This window comes from Prionailurus viverrinus, chromosome X (assembly GCF_022837055.1).
Source record: "Prionailurus viverrinus isolate Anna chromosome X, UM_Priviv_1.0, whole genome shotgun sequence".
Lineage (NCBI taxonomy): Eukaryota > Metazoa > Chordata > Mammalia > Carnivora > Felidae > Prionailurus > Prionailurus viverrinus.
Window position 1 is genome coordinate 28,663,932 of NC_062579.1, and position 19,450 is coordinate 28,683,381.

The window sequence follows — 19,450 nt, forward strand, 5'->3', positions numbered from 1 at the left end:
AGTAAGTGTAGCAGGGACAGGAGATAGGGCGATCCCATCTTGGGGTAGGAGACGGTTATAAAGGCAGAGAACAACATGCAGAGGAAGACATCAATCATAACTCAGATAATATACATCTAAAGAGAATAAGGCATCCTGACACTAGTAAGTAGAGGAAGGCTAACAAGAGTTTGTGACTGAGGCGCCAGTCTGCGGGGGTAACTTGGGTCAACCCTACAGCAAAGAGTATGGCAACAAGTTTGCAAAGAGAAATAGGTAGGGGATGACGATGAAATCTGAGAGAAAATGATTTGTTATAATTTATTTAAGTTGCTTGGTGATTTCCTCAAGCTTCTGGTTACAGAGAGTTCTCAGGTGTTGGCTGCAGGCTGCTTTTCGGTTGCTTTCTTCTTAAGGGTGATCTGTAGAGCATTGTTCTGGTTAGCAGTTACTTTACATTTCAAGTGGCTGTCAGGTGACAGGTGGTGAAGCCTTTACTTGAGAATGGTGGATCCAGGCAATAAGTCCTGCAACCTGGAGAGCTGTGGGCATAGTTAGCACAACTAAATAAGGTCCCTTCCAGGTAGGTTTAAGTGGTTCCTTTTTCTAGTCTTTTATCCAAACCTGATCCCCAGGTTTGTGGGGGTATACACTTATTCCTAGGGAAGTAAGTATCCTGTCTCTCACCCATCTAATGTATCTCAAGTACAGTTTTCCCTAGTCCTTGGAGTTGTTTTTGTGTTTCTAAATTCCCTAGCTCTGTCAGGTCCCCCTTGAATTTTACTAGTGGAGGGAGTCTTCCATATAGGATCTCAAATGGGGAGAATCCTATTTTTGCCTGGGGTGTACAGCATATTCAGAGAAGAGCTAGGGGTAGTATATCTGTCCAGGGCAAGTTAGTTTCCTGACATAGTTTTGCCATGGCTGATTTAAGGGTCCGGTTCATACATTCCACTTTCCCTGAACTCTGGGTCCGGTAGGCTGTGTGTACGTTCCATTGGATACCTAGGGTTTTGGCTACTTGTTATACCACCTTGACCACAAAAGCTGGGCCTATGGTTAATTGCATTCCATGTCTGGGAATGAGATCCCTTAGCAAGGCCCTGGTTATTTCTCTTGCCTTTTCAGTGCGTGTGGGATAGGCTTCAACTCAGCCCAAAAATGTGCAGATGATTACTAAAAGATATTTGTATCCTTACTGAGTCTCATTTCGGTAAAATCTACCTCTAAACCTTTGAAGCATGCCGAAGCATGCGTGACCACAGTGTTGGATTCCCATGGGCCCAGTGGGGCCTTGTTTGGCATTATTTTGAGCACAGAGGAGGCAGTGTTGAGAGAGGCACAGAGGGATGGGAGTTGAGCAATTACAGAGTAACGGCTAAAAAGGTTTCAAGGGCAGTTTTTCCTAGGTGGGTGAGTTCATGCTGTTGGAGAACCCCCTGGTGGGCTAGCTGCTCCCGTACATAGACTCTTTGGTCTGGAAGTACCCACCATCCGTCTTCTGTCTGGCCTCCTTTTTCTGCTGTGCTGTGCCTGTTTTGTTTCTTGGATTGTGTACTTTGGGGAAGTTGGCAGTTCCAGGGCCAGCATGATTTTTGAGGGTGTTGTCTGTTTTCCCGCTGCTTATTTAGCTGTGATGTCAGCTCATCGGTTACCTTCTGACACTGAGTCCTTTCCTCTTTGGTGTCCCTTGCAGTGGATGACTGCTACCTTCCTCGGATCCCAGACTGCCCTTAATAGTTTTAGGATTTCTTCCCGATTTTTTATTTCTCTTCCTCATGCGCTCACAAGTCCTCTCCCCTTGTATAGAGCCCCTTGTACATGTAGAGTGGCAAAGACATAGCTCAAGTCAGTGTATATGTTGGCCTGTTTGTCTTTACTGAGTTCCAGTGCTCTTATTAGGGCCCACAGTTCTGCTCTTTGGGCTGACCATTGTGGTCCTATGGAAGGGCCTTTGCTTCTATGACCTTAAAATCAGAGACTGTTGCAAAACCACTATATCTTTTGCCTTCATTCATGAAGCTGTTACTGTTGGTATACAGGATGAAGTCAGAATTTCGTAAGGGCCTGTCTGATAGGTCTGGTCAGCTAGAAGAGACTTCATCAAGTACTTCTAGACAATCATGCTCTGAGGGCCCTGCCACTGCAGGCAAGAAAGCGGCAGGGCTTAGAGTTTTTATGGCTTCCAATCTTATTCATGGGTTGTCACGTAGCAGTCCCTCATATTGTATCATCCGAGCATGCGTTACCCAGTGTTGCCCTCTGGCATCCATCAAGGCAGTGACAGAATGGGGAACCTTAAGGTTTAGGTTTTGCCCCAACATGTTTGTCTGCTTTCTTGGTTAAAAGTGTGGTGGCTGCCAGGGTCCTCAGACAGGGTGGCCATCCTGCCACAGCTGAGTTAATCTGCTTTGAAAGGTATGCCACTGGTCTTTGCCAAGGCCCACATTCCTCGGTGAGAACCCCCAGAGCCACCCCATTCTTCTCATGTATGAACAGATTGAAATCTCATGATATATCTGGGAGTCCCAAGAGCAGTGCCTCTGTGAGTTTTGTTTTTATACTTTTGAATGCCTTTTCTTGATTAGGGCCCCAGAAAAGGGGTGCTCTCTCTTCCCCCTTTAGTGCTTTGTATAGAGGTCTGGCCAACTCTGAGAACCCTGGGATCCATATTGGACAGAATCCTGCTGCTCCCAGTAACTCTTGGATCTGCCAGCAGATAGTGGGAACCGGAATGGCACAGACTGCCTGTTTCCTTTTGGCTCCCAGCATCTGTTTGCCTTGGGTAATTTTGAAGCCCAAATATTGAACTTCCTCTTGGCAGATCTGTGCCTTTTTCTTTGACACCTGGTATCCCGCCTCTGCTAATAGCCTGAGTAGGGCTCTGGTTCCCTCCCAGCACTGGGTCTGCTTGGGACTGGCTAGCAAGAGATTGTCCATATACTGGAAGAGGGCACATGCTAGGTTCCATCTTGGAAACCTGGCTAAATCAGATGCTAGTGCCCCACTGAATAAGGTAGGTGAATTTTTGAATCCTTGTGGCAGTCTAGTCCAAGTGAATTGTTCCTTTGCCCATGTGGTAGGGTTTTCCCACTCAAAAGCAAATACGGGTTGGCTGTTAGGCTCTAGCTGGAGACAGAAGAAGGTGTCCTTTAAATCTAGGCATGTGAACCATTCTGCTTCAGAGGGTATGAGTTTTAGTAGAGTGTATGGGTTAGGCAATGCTGAATGCAACATGAAGGCTGCTTCATTAATGGCTCTCAGGTCTTGCACGGCAGTAATCATTTGTCCCAGGCTTTTTCACGGGCAGCAGGGGAATATTCCATGGGGACTGGCATCGTTTTAGAAGTCCCCATTTGAGTAGCCTGTCCAAGTGTGTCTAGATCCCCAGGCGTGCCTCCTGTGGGATGATATATTGGTGTATTTTGACAGGTTCAGCCCCAGGCTTTAGGTCAATTAATATTGGGGGGGATGGTTTTTTGCCAGACCAGGGGGGTTTCCTTCTGCCCAAACTGAAGGGAATTCAGCTTCTAGCTCGGGGGCCACAGTTGGCTCCCCGGGAGGGTAAGTATATAATTTCCATTTTTCTTCCCATTAAATCGTCAGGGACAAAATCATGGGTTGGGCCTTTTCTTTTGGGCACAATTGTGTCTGTCTGTTTGATGAGAAGGTTATCTGAACCCAACTTGGCTAAGAGGTCTCTACCTAACAGTGAGACCAGGCAGTCAGGTAGGTACAGGAATTCATGCACTACTTGGTGACGCCCCAGCTGGCATTGTCAGAGACCACAACATGGCCTTTGGGTTTATACCTCTGTGCTCCTACGATGGTGACTTCTCGACCCAACAGAGGTGCCACCTTGCATGTCACCACAGAGTGTTCAGCCCCAGTGTCCACCATGAAGTCTATTGTTTGGCCCTCACCTTCATTTTAACCATGGGCTCATAGGGGCCTAGTTGGATAGAACCTGGTCTTTCCTTATCAGAGTCCACTCCTGCCAGTCCATTCAGGTCAGCCTCAGGTGGTCCTGGCTGGTAGTGGCTGGGTGGAGCAGAAGTGTTTGGTCTCCCTTTTTGGCATTTGGGGCGTTCATTTTTCCAGTGTCCAAATTCTTTGCAGTTGGCACATTGATCCCATCCCAGGGGCGCCCTTCTGCTTTGTTCTTGCATCCCTCGTGGTTTCCGTGGGGGCCCTTCTGGAGGGGGTGGTCACCTCAAGGCGGTGGCCAGGAGAGCTGCCTTTTGTTTCATTCTTCGGTCTGCTTCCTTTCTGGCAGCTTGATCCTAGTTTACAAAAATGTTGTTGGCGATTTCCAATAATTTTTGGCATTTTTTCCATCAAATCCTTCCAATTTTTGGAGCTTCTTTCTAATGTCACTTTGGGCTTGTCCCACAAAGGCAGCATTGACCATGCACTGATTTTCAGGGGCTTCTGGGTCAAATGGAGTGTAAACTCTGAAGACTTCACATAATCTTTCATAGAAATCAGCCAGATTCTCTTCTGGCTTTTGTAAGACCTCAGATACCTTTGCCATGCTGGTGGGCTTTTTGGCCCCTGGTTTTATTCCCTGGAGGAAGGTGAGTCAGTATTTTTCTAGTCTGGCCCTTCCCATTTCTGTGTTGGGGTCCCAGTGGGGCTCTTCTTCGGGCATAGCCTCCCATACCCAAGCCTCAATATCTAGATTCCCATCTGGTACCTGAATCTGGAGCCATTTTCTGGCTTTGGGGACAATTTGTCAGTGCTTTTCTGTGTTGAAAAGGGTAAGAAGAAGCTGTTTGCAGCTGACCCAAGCAGGGTGGTGAGTCTGGATTATGGATTCTAGGAGATCTGTCATCACCTGTGGCTTCTCAGAGTAGGGCGGCGTGTGGTGTTTCCAACTGAGGAAGTCAGTAGTAGAGAACGGTTGGTAGTAGAAAAACAATCCCCCCTATTGTAAGGTCCCATTGGGGCCTATTCTCTGGCTGCCCCTAGTCTCCCACAATGCCATCTGCATTGCCATTGGGGGCTTTGGACCTTGAGCCACGGACCTGAGGCATCTTCCTACCAGTTGAGGTGTCCCCGGTTGGGGTGGTCTGACTGCTGGCAGAGCCGAGACCAATGGGGGTGGATTATCAGGCAGGGGAGGTTCCCCTCCCTTGATTGATGGGGCGCTGGGGGCATATGGTGGTGGAAATGGAGGGACTTCTGAATTTTCCTGGAGGATGGAGGGCAGAATTTTCTGCTATGAGGTCTTCTTCTTGGCCTGTGCCACTAAGACCCTACATTGTCCCTTACTATTAACATCAACCCAGACCCAAGTAGGCTTGACTTGGGCTATTTCCAGCCACTGATCCATATATAGGAATTGATCTGGGTGGCCAAGGTCTCCACTAACTACTTTATAAACAGCTCAGATTGTGGGGACATCTCAGGTGCCTGCAGGGGACCAACCTACACCAGACATGGGCCATTCTAATTCACAGAGAGTGTGTAACTTCCTGGGGGTCAATTTGACCCCATAGTCACCTGAAAATCCCTTTTTAAAATTCTTAATCATACATTCCAAAACAGTTGGTTTTGAGGAATTTTCCCCCATCCTGGTATTCTAGATAAATCCTTCCCAATGTACGGTGTTGCAGGACAAACACAAGGGAAGATGTCACTTCGTCTGCCTGGCTGCTCTCCTCACGGGGATTTAGATGCCTCTTAGCATTGGCAGGTCAGTGTAAACCCCTGACTCGGATGAGGCCTCTGTGAACCTGATTCTGCCTTGAACTGTATGATGTCATCGCGGAATTGCAGGGTAGGACCCACTCAGGCTCCGTAGCTGAGACCGTGGAGCACGGGCACTCACGCACACATTCACACAGATTGCAGACTTCCACCCAGGACTTCCCTGTGCTATGCAGAGACTGTGTCACCTGGGAGGTGATCAAGCTCCCCTTTTGCCTCTAAGGCGGGCCTGAACTCGGTTCTGGGTCCCCGGGGACACTTACTAGGTCCAGTGTCCCATCCAGGCAGAATTTTCTGATTCCCCCTGGAGTCCATCCGAGTGCAGTGGGGGCGGACTATGGCCAGCCCAGCAAGGGTCAGAGTCCAGTGAAGTCACCAGCGGTGCGCCTTCTTTTCTGTCACAGGGGCCCTCGAAGAGTGGCCTGTCTGCTGGCCACCGACAATGGTGGCTCAAGGGGCTAGTGCAGCTGTTGGCTTCCCAGCCAGTGCTCCAAAATGTTACAGCAAGTACACCACGCCCAGGAAGAGACAAGACACACGCACTCGGGGAATCAGGAAAGACTGTTCATTGTGCACCGGTGCCGGCCCAGTGGAGTCACCTCCAAAGACTGAGTCCCAAACCTTGGCATTGGCTGGCCTCCTTTTATGGCTGGGATGGGAGGGGGTCCAAGAGAAAAAAGAAAAAGGGGAGGGGGCATTTATCAGTGGTGCTACTTGAGTAGTTGGTGGAGGCAGGAGGCAAACAAGGTTACAGAAGCCAAGAGCATGCAAGGGGACTATCCGGCCTTGGACATCTGGCTGGTACCTCTTATCTTGCTTTTACCAGCTTTTCTTCTCAGCCATGGACGTATCAAAGAGGAACTGTTACACAAATGCCCCAGAGCTGCATCCTCATTTTCATCTCTTGAGATTTGGCCAAGTGCAGAAGGTCCTAACACATTTGTAACACTAGGGCATGCTTCTGTTACATGGCTTGTAGTTCACAGAGATCACACTAGATTGAAAGTGGTTTTGTTTTACTTTGAGCCAGAAGTTTATATGTGATAAGACATGAAACAATTTGGTATTCCAGTACTTCATTCCTCTGTAGACCAGAGTTTTCATTGTATAGATCTCAAAACATGAGTGGGTCAAAATGAGCATTATTATTATTATTATTATTATTTATTTTTTTAATAGAATAGAGTAGGGGGCACCTGGGTAGCTCAGTCATTAAGTGCCTGACTTCAGCTCAGGTCATGATCTCGCGGTCTGTGGGTTTGAGCCCCGCATTAGGCTCTGTGCTGACAGCTCAGAGCCTGAAGCCTGTTTGAGATTCTTTGTCTCCTTCTCTTTCTGCCCCTCCCCTGCTCATGCTCTCTTTTTCCCTCAAAATTAAACATTAATTTTTTTTAATTAAAAAATTTTAAAAATTACAAAATAAAGAAATAGAATAAAAGAAAATAGAAAGTATCAGAAAATGTCATGTGTGGGAAGAGTAAGGAATGTTTTGTGAATCTTTTTTTTCAGTGGCATGTGTATGTGGGCCGGGTTGTGATGTAAAATTAATTCCTTGAGGTTGTGGTGAAAACATTTTGAAAATCACTTTTTACTTTTATGAAGAAGAAGCTATAGCATTACTATAGACTGATACCGATCATCTCTAAGAAATATCTGAGTAATAGACCAGGACAAATGTCTAGTCCAACGTTGTCTCATTTTAGTTTTCTGTCTAAAGACCTGGGCAAAGTTTCTAGGCCAATATATGGTTGTTGGTATTTGTCATCCTGGTCATATGGTTTAGTTGTTGATCTGTTTGACCCTTAGAAACTTCCTAGAAGGCTAAATTCTATAACAGTCTCATGAAATTATAAACTTTGTGACATAATGTCATTATTGGGTTTTTTGCATTTTATATTTTTACTTTTCCTTCTTTATGATTATGAACATTGATTATTTTAATATAGCAATTTAAATGCCCATATATTTTAGAATCCATGATTCTAATATCTTCTGAAACTATTGGCAGTGGCCATTTGCCATTGCATGTATGATTAAATCTGATTTGTAATAAATGATATCCCATGGGGCGCCTGTGTGGCTCAGTCAGTTAAATGTCTGACTTGGGCTCAGGTCATGATCTCGCAGTTCGTGGGTTCGAGCCCCACATCGGGCTCTGTGCTGACAGCTTGGAGCCTGCAGCCTGCTTTGGATTCTGTGTCTCCCTCTCTCTCTGCTCCTCCCCTGCTCATGCTCTGTCTCTCTCTATCTCTCAAAAATGAATAAATGTTAAAAAAAATTTTTTTTTAAATGATATCCCAATTCAGTTGTAAATTTGTATATATTCTTGTTTTTCATCTTTCCTTACCAGATGTTCACCATACTAAATGCTATTTCTATTCCCCCCAAATGTTACATTTATCCACTCATTTATTTATATATCGGTAATCAAGCAAATGTTCGTTCCTTGGATGAAGCTGTAATATCTATCTTAAAGATATGTTTTGTGAATAACTCTCTCCCCATCACCACCTGTACCTACCAGCTTAACCTCAAGGTTGTTTTTGTCACTCCTTTAATTTGATAAGTTTCAAAATACCTCCAAGTCCTAAAGTACATCCATTACCACGCTTTGAATTATGAATGAAATGTCCAACATTCTCTATTTCATTAGGGTAAGGCATTTTAGACAACTGGTCTTTGCTTAAGATTGAGATATGTCCTGCCTGCTAATCACCTTTAACACTTTTGTTTCAATTAATGGTCTTTAATGTCATGGAGATCACGGCTGTAATGGGATGAAATAAAAGTCATTAGCCAGAAAAGTCCAGCATGGGGATCAAGAACTTGGAACGTAAAGAGTGCCTTCCAGGGCTGTGTAGATGTAGCTAGGGGGCAGGACAGGAAAAACCAAAATAGAAGGAAGGAATCTAAACAAGAAGATAGTTTATATTATCAGCATAATTTGTCTTCTTAGTTCAGATCTTCCCTAGTACTCAATGCTGATGTTATAGATTGTATCCTCTGAATCAATAGGACTTTTTGGAAATACATATTTTCTGGGCACCTGGGTGGCTAAGTCGCTTGAGCATCTGACTTTGGCTCCGGTCACAATCTCTCAGTTCATGAGTTCAAGCCCCATGTTGGGCTCTGTGCTGACAGTTCACAGCCTGGAGCCTGCTTTGGATTCTGTGTCTCCCTCTCTCTCTGCCCCTCCCCCGCCCTCTCAAAAATAAACTTTAAAAATTTTTCAAAAAAACAAATACATTTTTTCTCTCTTTCTAAAAAGAGGTGGGGGAGCACCTGGGTGGCTCAGTTAGTTAAGTGTCCAACTTTTGATTTCGGCTCAGGCCATGATCTCAGTCGTGAGATCCAGCTCTGTGTGGGGCTCCATGCTGAGCCTGGAGGCTGCTTATGATTCGGTCTCTCTCTGAAAGAAAGAAAGAAAGGAAAGAAAGGAAAGAAAGAAAGAAAGAAAGAAAGAAAGAAAGAAAGAAAGAGAAAAAGAAAAAGAGAAAAAGAAAAAGAAAAAAAGAAAAGATGTATTTTCAGGCCCCATGCCAGAGCTACTGAATCAGAATCTTTGGGGTAGGGGACCAGTTATCTATGTTTTAGCAACCTCTGCAGAGGATTCTTATGCATGCTAAAGTTTGAGTACCACAGCTAGGGGAAACATTGACAAATGGACCTCGTGGTAATAATGGTATTGAAGAAAACTATATTTTAGAAGTAATTTTACACTTTCCTGAGCATTTAGCTAGATGGATGTCTTGGAGTATTTGTTGTTGAAAAAAAATAATGTTACCATTTGCCAAAACTAGTCAAGGAAAACATATAAGAGATTAAAGGTGAGTGAGATATATTCAATAGTAGATCAAGCAGAAAAATGAAACAAATGGCCTTTTGTTGTGTGAAAGTTTTCTTTACATTTGCTTTTGTAGAATACTAATTCAGTGCTGACACTAAGAGCTGATTATACATTTGTTCTGTAATTCTAGGAGAGCATTTGCATTGAAATACCTCTCTCTAATCCAAAAAAGAGAATTATTCACTTAGATGTGCAGTTATCAAATGCTGCTCTTAATGGACTCAAGAAACTTCAGCTGTATCCACTAGAATGTACTAAGTATGTGGCACGGTATTCTCCAGCAACTCCGGGCTGTAGAGATGAAAGGTATGGTGGGAGTGTAGCATTATATTTTATTGTCGATCCTCTGAAATTAAGCCTTCAAAATTATTTTAAGTGACTTATTCAAGTCTCCTCATATAAAAGATGACAGAGCTGAGATGCCAGCCCGGTTTTATTGATTTTTTATTTAGTTAGTTTTTTTTCTGGTTCTACTTGTAGACAGTCACAGGTTCTGTCTCTGTTTCCCCCAAAGGTGAGCACACGCAGACTATAAGGGAAGCTCTCCAGAGTTGCATGTCACTTGGTAGCCTTCGCATGAAAATATACATGCGTTCTATTCAACAAACTAAGTTGGCTTTAATCACAGAAAGCAGGACTTCGCTTGTTATAGCTCTTGCAAGATATTTGAATTCATTAAACATTTTTCATTCATTCAACAGGCATTTATTAAACAGATATTAATGATGACACTGTTTTTCTGAATAATAAAGTGATTTTCTCACCAAAAATGAAAAATTTTTAATATATCTACAACAAGAGTAGAATTTGTCACAGAACAGTTGTCAAATATTGTACTTGAAACCACCTATTTAGGATTTTTGTCTGCTAGGTTTGACACAAACTAAAGTCACTGACAAGATTTTGTGTGTTTTTCTCCACCAGCATTGTTTTTCAACCTAATGTGGCTCTGGAGTTTTGGTATTTACTGAGATTAACTACTGAATTACCAAAACCAACCACAATGCCAGAAGTACAATGTGACCTTGGCAAGTAAGTTCCATTTAATAGATAAAATTATTTCATGTAAAGAAAAAAGTTTTTCTAAAAGAATATTGTTATAATCCACTTGATCTTTTTTGATAAGACATAAATATATTTTCAGTCATTGATTTTCTTTTCCAGGGAAGGTTTGATATTGAAACTACCCCAGGGAAAACTTTTGTGAAAGAAAAACAAATCAGGGCTTAGTATAGAGAGGCCTTTATTCAAAATGATTATTGTAAGGGAAAGAAAGGAACTATTGAAATAGTTGGAGAATACTGATCTCAGAAATCTGCAAGCATCTCACAATCAAACAGTGAAAGGTAAAGGTGGGACAAGAAGAGTTAAGCAGAGTCTTTGGAGGGAAAACTGGACATAGAAAGGAAAATGACTGGTGGGGACAGATAGGAAAAGGAGCAATGCTGTGGTAAGCCAATTCCCAGGAGAAGCAGAGAAAGGAGGCATGTTGCACTTTTTTTGTGCTTGCTCAGGCTTGGGAACAAGCAGAGCTCAGGGGCCTTTGGGAAAGATAGAAGGCCGACTGAAGTTTGGTCAAAGCAAAGCAGAGGGTAAGTAGTGGGCAGTGGAGAATACTTGGTTACTTGGCTAATAGTGCGTGCCCTTGAGATATGACCATTTATATTTACATAGTTGAGTTCCTATTACGTGTCTGGCACCAGTTTCGATGCTGGTACATAGGGGTAACCAAGTCACTATTCCTACCTTTAAAGAGCATGCACACTAGTGGACAAATCAGTACCTGTTTGTTAATTTCTCTCCCTTAGTACACCAGAAGAATGTTGATTTCTCCCAGTGCCAGATCTGTTAGCCAAATAAATCTGTAGCAAGTGATTTGTTGAGGAAGTGATCTCAGTGAGAAAAATCAGTAAGAGAATATGGGAAGCAGGATAAGAAAAGGGAGGAAATGGGGCGCCTGGGTGGCGCAGTCGGTTAAGCGTCTGACTTCAGCCAGGTCACGATCTCGCAGTCAGTGGGTTCGAGCCCCGCGTCAGGCTCTGGGCTGATGGCTCAGAGCCTGGAGCCTGTTTCCGAGTCTGTGTCTCCCTCTCTCTCTGCCCCTCCCCCGTTCATGCTCTGTCTCTCTCTGTCCCAAAAATAAATAAATGTTGAAAAAAAAAAAAAAAAGAAAAGGGAGGAAGTAAGCAAGCTCATGATTGCAGGTACAGTCCCAGACTTTATCTGATCCTGCAGACAGCTCTGGAGCATAAATGACATCTCAGAGTTTGTCCTGATGCCAAGATGCTGAGCTTTTGAACTCCCCAAACTAGTCACTATAGGCTTCCTTGGGAAGAGGTATAAACTCCCAGGCACTTCTACTATCTGTACACTTGAGGAGACAGCAGGGCCCAAGGGAATCATCTGAAGGTCTCAGATGGAAGATGAACCGCGACATGTAGAGGTTGGAGTCTGGGGCTAGAGAACTGGTGAAGATCTTCTAGGGGAACTGGGTAGGGCAGCAGCAGTGTCTACTTCAAGTTATTAACAAATGTCTTTCTAGTTGTATATTTTTTCTCGTTTTAAAAATATATTAATGTATGAAAACTATGTGTGTATATAACAAATCGAATACACTTATGTGAAAATGTTTAGCTCAGCCAGTTTTACAATCATGTGTTTTTTTTTCATTCCACTAAAAGGTGCTCCCCTTTTCTATTTCTTTTTAAGTTCTTGTTACTTTTGTACATGGTTTTCTAAAGCATATTTCTTTTGATCCAAGTTGTACTGTGTATAATTGAAAATTACATATTATTAAAACATGTTTGATAATAACTATTTTGTGAGCCAGCCTTATTATGGATCCTTATCCTCTTTGGAAGTTTGGCCATTAATTGTACTCAGTGTCTTTAAAATGTTTTAATGCTATAAATTGGTGTGGCTCTATTTTCATACATTTTTCTAGGTGGTTGGGGTTCCTTTCAATATGGAAACACATGATTTTCAGTTTCTGGAAGTCTCAAATTATGCTCTCTATTTTGTCTCTTCCTAAAACAGCCATGTTTTAGTTTTAGAACTTGGGGGCTATTTTAATTTTCTTATATTTTGGCCTTTTTTACCAACATTTGTGCTTTTGTATTAAGTTAGATTTATTTGAATTTATCTTTCAATCTTTCTGTTGAATTTTCAGGTCAGCTGTCAACATCCAAGACCATTTTTGTTGTTGTCGTTTGGATGTTTGATTTATGTGGTTTTTTTTATTATAATGTTCTGTTCCTATTTCGTGTTGGTAATATTTTTTGTGATATACTTGAGATATGAATGGTCATTTTAAGAGGTCATGGTCTTTTTCTTTAATTATAAATTTTGTACTCCTTTTTTCCTATTCAAAACTTTCTCTGATGCTTGTTTCACTCATATTTGAATGATATTCAGGACTTATTGACCCATTCATGTTGTTCTATCTACGATTCTTCATTTATTTTCGTTCCTGCAAAAAAAAAATCCTTATTGTTAATAGACTTTTGTGTTTTTTCCTCCGGTTTGGTATATTATGAAACGTGTTGTATGTAACATTGTATATGCTTTTGTTGCATATTTATGCCCATTTTTCTTGGGTACAAACATAGGAATGCAATATCACTTTAATGTACTGGATAATGACAGAGTTCAGAATTGGTTGTATTTATTTACACTCCCACCGGCCGTACGTGAATTTTAATTGCTTCACATTCTCAAGTACGTGGGTATGGTAAGACTAATTTTGACCATTCTGATGTGTATAAAGTGGTTCATCAATATACCTTTCATTTACATTTCCTTCATGACTAATGAGGTTGAGTATCTGCCATGTATTTATTGACCATTTTGATATAGGCTTTTTTGAAGTGCCCGTTCATGTCCCTTCACCATTTTTCTGTTAGTTTGTATTTTCCTTTATATCTTTATAAGTCTTTATATATATTAGATACAAACCTTTGTGGGTTATATATGTTGCAAATATTCCTTCTTATCTTGTGAGTTTCCCTTTCAGTCCCTTAATAGAGTCTTTTAACAAAATTAAATTCTTTTTTTTTTTTAATTTTTTTTTTTTAACGTTTATTTATTTTTGAGACAGAGAGAAACACAGCATGAACGGGGGAGGGGCAGAGAGAGAGGGAGACACAGAATCGGAAACAGGCTCCAGGCTCCGAGCCATCAGCCCAGAGCCCGACGCGGGGCTCGAACTCCCGGACCCCGAGATCGTGACCTGGCTGAAGTCGGACGCTTAACCGACTGCGCCACCCAGGCGCCCCAAAATTAAATTCTTAATTTTAATGTCGTTTCTCTACCTTTTTGTTTTCTCCTGTTCTTCCATACTCCAACGTCATTAAGAACTTCACTGTTCTTTCTAGAAAAATATATTGTCTCGACCTCTTATATTTATATGTACAATCTACCTGGAATTGATATCTGTATGTGATGTGAGAGGAATATCAGTTAGGAGGTCATTACACTAATTCGGGACCAAGGTGATAGCGGCTTGGGCCAGAGTATTACCAGTGAATGTGGAGAGAAGTGTTCAGTTATGGGTTATTTTTTAAATTGGAGCTAATGACTACTACTATTTGAGGCATAAGGAAAACAGCAGGGCATGGATGACACTAAAGGTTTTGACCTGACCAACTGGAACTAAGGATGTGACATTAACTGAGATAGAGGAGACTATAAGAAGAGCTGGTGTGAGGGTAGGTATCAAGAGCTCAGTTTGGGACCTGTAAATTTGAGATTTCTGTTAAACATCTGAATAATGAGCATGAAGTTTGCTAAAAAGCCTCCAGTGCAGTGGAAATATTCATATTGGAGGTACATTATGTAGTTCCTAGGTTTGTATCAAGTGTAAGCAAAGATGAGTGGAGTTAGTATGACTCTGCACTTCTATTTTGAAAATTTTTTTAATCTTTATTTATTTTGAGGGGGGGAGGGGCAGAGAGAGAGGGAGACAGAAAATCTGAAACAGGCTCCACGTTGTCAGCACAGAGCCCAACGTGGGTGAACCATGAAATCATGACCTGAAATTGGGACCTGAGCTGAAGGCTATCCAAAACCAAGAGTCTGAGGCTTAACCCACTGGTCCACCCAGGCACCCCAGGACTCTGCACTTATAAGTCAGAGAAAGCTTTAATTTATTGTTTGCCTTACAGATGATTATTAATGAATTTCAGAATGACAGGTAGTGATCACTTACTAATTAATTTGCAGAATTAAATTAATGAAATTAATTGAATTTAGTCACCTCAGGAACCTTTACATATTGGAGGAATTTTTTGTTTTATTATTTTATAGAAAGTTCATTCTTCTCCGTGGTTCACAATAGTTTCTCATCCCCAGCATTTGACACTGTCTTTTTTTTTAAGTGTCTTTTTATTTTAAAAGAGGTTAAGACTCATAAGAAGTCAAAAAAATAATGCAGAGTTCACATGTACACTTCATACTGGAAATGGTTTTTAAGGTGCTACCACTTGGTTCACATTAAAATTACCTTCTCGTTGGGGCACCTGGTGGCTCAGTCACTTAAGCATCTGACTTGGTTTTGGCTCCTGTCATGATCTCAAAGTTCATGAGCTTGAGTCCTGCATCAAGCTCTCTGCCGACAGCATGGAGCCTGCTTGAGATTCTCTGTCTTCCTCTGTCTCTGCCCCTTCCCCACTCACACTCTCACTCAAAAATAAATAAATCAACATTTAAGAAAATTACCTTCTTGTTTTTCATTGATTTGACAGGTAATATTATTTTAGTTTTCCCTTGTTATTCTGTATTAACAAGTTTGAGACCATCTTGATAACAAAATATTTTATTATGAGGAATATGGAACCCAAGGAAAAAGTATAACAATGTTTTAACTCAAGAAATTTAATTCTGTCCCTAAATAATATGTGCATCAACAATCCTCAGTATATTGGGGTGCCTGGGTGACTCAGTCGGTTAAGTGTCCGACTTCAGTTCAAGTCATGATCTCACAGTTCCTGAGTTCGAGCCTCGCGTTGGGTTCTGTGCTGACAGCTCAGAGCCTGGAACCTGCTTCGGGGATTCTGTGTCTCCCCCTCTCTGCCCCTCTCCTGCTCTCACTCTGTCTCTCTCTCAAAAATAAATAAGCACTAAAAAAAAAAAAAACCAATCCTCAGTATACACATTTATAATTATAAACTTCATTTCTCATTATTGGGGAAACTAGCAATTAAAAAAAGGTTTATTAGATTCAGTTCCTTTGAAAACATTTTTCTGGATGAACAATGAATCCAGTACCTCTTTAGTTTACATATTTGCCCCTTGGTCCACTGGCAATCACAGGCTACATACACCTCTCTTACTTTTTGCACCTTTGCCCATTTCAGATGTCATCAAGTTATATTAATCTTTGCAGTGAAATTGATTTTAATTCCCACAAGACTATTTTTCACTGTTTTAGATTCCATGTATAAATGAGATCACACTGCATTCGTCTTTCTCTGTCTGACTTATTTCACTTTGCATAATGTCCTCTAGGATCATCCATGTTGTCACAAATGTCAGGATTTCCTTCTTTTTTACGTTTGGATAATATTCCATTGTATATATCACATTTTATTTATCTGTTCCTCTGTGGAAGAACATTTAGGTTATTTCCATATCTTGGCTATTGTGAATAATGCTGCAATTAACATGGAAATGCAGATATCTTTTTAAGATACTGATTTAATTTATTTTGGAAATATAGTCCAAAGTGGTATTTTTGGATCACATAGTAGTTTTATTTTTTAATTTTTTGAGAACCCCCCCCCATTGTTTGCCATAGTGGCTGTACCAGTTTACATTCCCATCATCAGTAGACCACTATTCCATTTTCTCTACATCCTTGCTTACACATACTATTTTTTTTTAATAACAGCCATCCTAACAGGTTTGAGGTGGTATCCCAGTGTGGTTTGATTTGCATTTTTGCAAGATGACAATTTTCATGCTATACATCAAAAGGTATTAAAAATGATAGTGGGGTGAGAATTATGAACGCTCCTGATTATTCTTTGCTTTTAGCATAAATATCAGCTACATTTCTGGGGGGAGGGCATTTACTCATCATTAGTCTGGATCTTTTCAATGTAATGGACAGAACTTTGTGAATTTATTACTCTTTGTTATTATGTCTAGACTATGTTAACTTTTTTGGCTGAATTTAACAGTTATAAAATAATGAGTAAATATTGCTCCTAAAACTGGAATATATTCCAGTACCCAGAGTGGAATAACATTTGGTCTCAAAAATAGAAAATCAGGGACTAATTTAGCAAAATGTCATTAGTTCATATATGATTATTCTTATTTTGAAACTCACACAAGTTATTATGTTAGTTTTCTAGGCCTGTCATAACAAGTACCATCCGCTGGGTAGATTAAAACAACATAAATGTATTGTCTCACAGTTCTGGAGGCTAGAAATTTGAATTCAGGGTTTTCAGCAGGACCATGTTCCCCCTGAAACCAATAAGAGAGAATCCTTCTTTCATCTGTGGCTTCTGGCGCTTGCCAGAAATCTTTGGTATTCCTTGATGTAGGGGCACATCACTGTAATCTCCACCTCCATTGCTATATGGCCATTTTCTCATGTGTCTTCACATTATCTTCTTATATGGACACCAGTCATAGTGGATTAAGGGCCACCCTACTCCAGTATGATCACATCTTACCTAATTATACCTGCAGTGACCCTATTTCCAGATCCGGTCACATTCTGAGTTATTGGGAGTGAGAACTTAAATATATCTTTTTTGGGTATGCAGTTCAACCCATTAATAGTCATCAAGTTTATAAAATTATCATTGAACAAGTTTACTGGCTTTGTGTTTCCTCCCAGGTGCATGGCTCAGATGATTTCTTTAGTTAATCCCACACACGAAACCTTAGAATTGCAAGCAACAAACAGTAATCCTGAAAATTTTGTCTTGGATGTTCACAGATCGGTGGTAAGTATATTTGGAAAGCCAAGTTACCTACCACTACTAGAGCATTTTCCAATACTGAGTTTGGGACACCATGGAATATTAGCATTTGATTTATTCATCAGGTTTTAAATGCTTAAAATTTAAAAATAGAATTTATATACATATATATCCCCCTTAATTTTAATTTATCAAAAAAAACCAATATTGTATCCATCTAAAATTTTAAAATTCTCTATGCTAGAGTCATACTCATGATCACTGAACTCTAAATAAACTGATTGTGCTTTATTTTTGACCATTTTAGGAATCAGATTTGGAAATAATTTCCTAGTAGTATGATTTTGACTCAGCAGTCCTGTGTTTCCAGGGTCCCAGGAGGCAGCCTTCCAGCCCTTCTTGAGTTCCTGCCCACGTCCCCTCCCCCACTGGTAAACAGTGTGAACAGCTCTTACCCTCTCTCCTTTCTCTATCCTATTTTCTCATTCCTTGATCCCTAGCAGCGACTAGAACCAGTCAATGGGCCCCAGTCACTTTTCTCCTCCCACAAGTAACAAAACAAAATCTAAAGGTTTAGCAGCAATATCTTTGTTTACAAACATATGATACCAAATATGTACAGTGAATACCAAAACCGTGTTTTCAGGTAAACTTCAAAATGATAATTGTGATAGATTATTTTCTTCAGAGGATCTCACACTAAATCATGAAGCCCTACTAAGTAGATATGGTATTTAAGTAAAGGCTTTTACTCTTTGCTGTTTAATGATTGTTTAAGAAATCTATGTGATTTCATTTATATCTTAATACCTGTCTCTTGTAAATCACTGGTTACCAGCTAATAATACCACGATATGAAATTAGTTCTTAACTGTCATAGTGTGTCAAATGAGATATCACTAAGTATGGTATTGCTAAAATTGTATGTAGTTTAATCTTAGAATAACTATACACACATGCTTATATTACTTAACACTATATTCTCCATAAATTAGCCAGAATATGGTGGTCAGGATATAGTGTACAAATAACTGAAATTTCTCATTAGAAAGTGGTGCTTCTTATATCTTTTATATCATTATTTTTGAAGAAGAATATAAACTTTAGTCCGGGGGAAAACAAATGCAGTATATTGCATAATGAAGCATATAGCTTCTGCTTTAACATTTTAAAATGTTTATTAGTTTATTTTGAGAGAGAGAGAGAGAGAGAGAGAGAGAGAGAGAGAGAATCCCAAGCAGGCTCCATGCTGTCAGCACATAGCCTGACACGGGGCTCTAACTCATGAATTTTGAGATCATGTCCTGAGCCAAAATCAAGAGTCAGATGCTTAACTGAGTAAGCCATCCAGGCATCTCCTTCTTTAACATTTTAACCATGGTTTCTAGTATGTTCATTCTTTTATACACTTATAAAATATTCTTGAGCCCTGAATATGTACTTAACTTGAATACTGGGAAACAACTCAAAAATAAATTTATAGATGAGAAAAATACTACTATATATCATAGAACAAATAGGAGCACATATTAGTGGTAACTATAATATATATATACTATATAATACATATCGTACATATAACTATATACTAGAAAGGGAGACACACACCCACACACATATCTAACTTTATTCTTGGCTTGGTTGCATAGAATTCGTGTTTACATAAGTAAAGATTTTAAAATATTGATGATTACTCATAAATGCTTCAATAAGTAAGCATAGACTTATTATCAAGGTAAATAATGATATAAAAACTTGTTTCCCTTCAACTATATATCATAAAAATTTTCAAACATATAGAGAAGTTGAAAGACTAATACAATGCACAAACTTACACCTTCTACCTTGGTTCTTATATTAATAACTTGCTATATTTTTCTCTCTCTCTTTCTCTTACATTTCTTAATGTTCAGTCTGAAGGTAAGTTGTAGGCATTGTGCTATTTCAACACTAAATACTTCAGATTATATTTCTTTTT

General features: G+C 40.5%; 1 protein-coding gene across 1 annotated transcript in view; it reads left to right on the plus strand.

Moving 5' to 3' along the window:
* The window catches only part of CFAP47 (cilia and flagella associated protein 47), a 566,656-nt gene that overhangs the window by 433,922 nt on the left and 113,284 nt on the right, over positions 1 to 19,450 (plus strand). Inside the window, exons 57-59 of the mRNA XM_047844880.1 lie at positions 9,669 to 9,844; positions 10,463 to 10,570; positions 17,388 to 17,496. Coding sequence (XP_047700836.1) covers positions 9,669 to 9,844; positions 10,463 to 10,570; positions 17,388 to 17,496 — 393 coding nt within the window. The remainder of the gene's footprint in view (positions 1 to 9,668; positions 9,845 to 10,462; positions 10,571 to 17,387; positions 17,497 to 19,450) is intronic.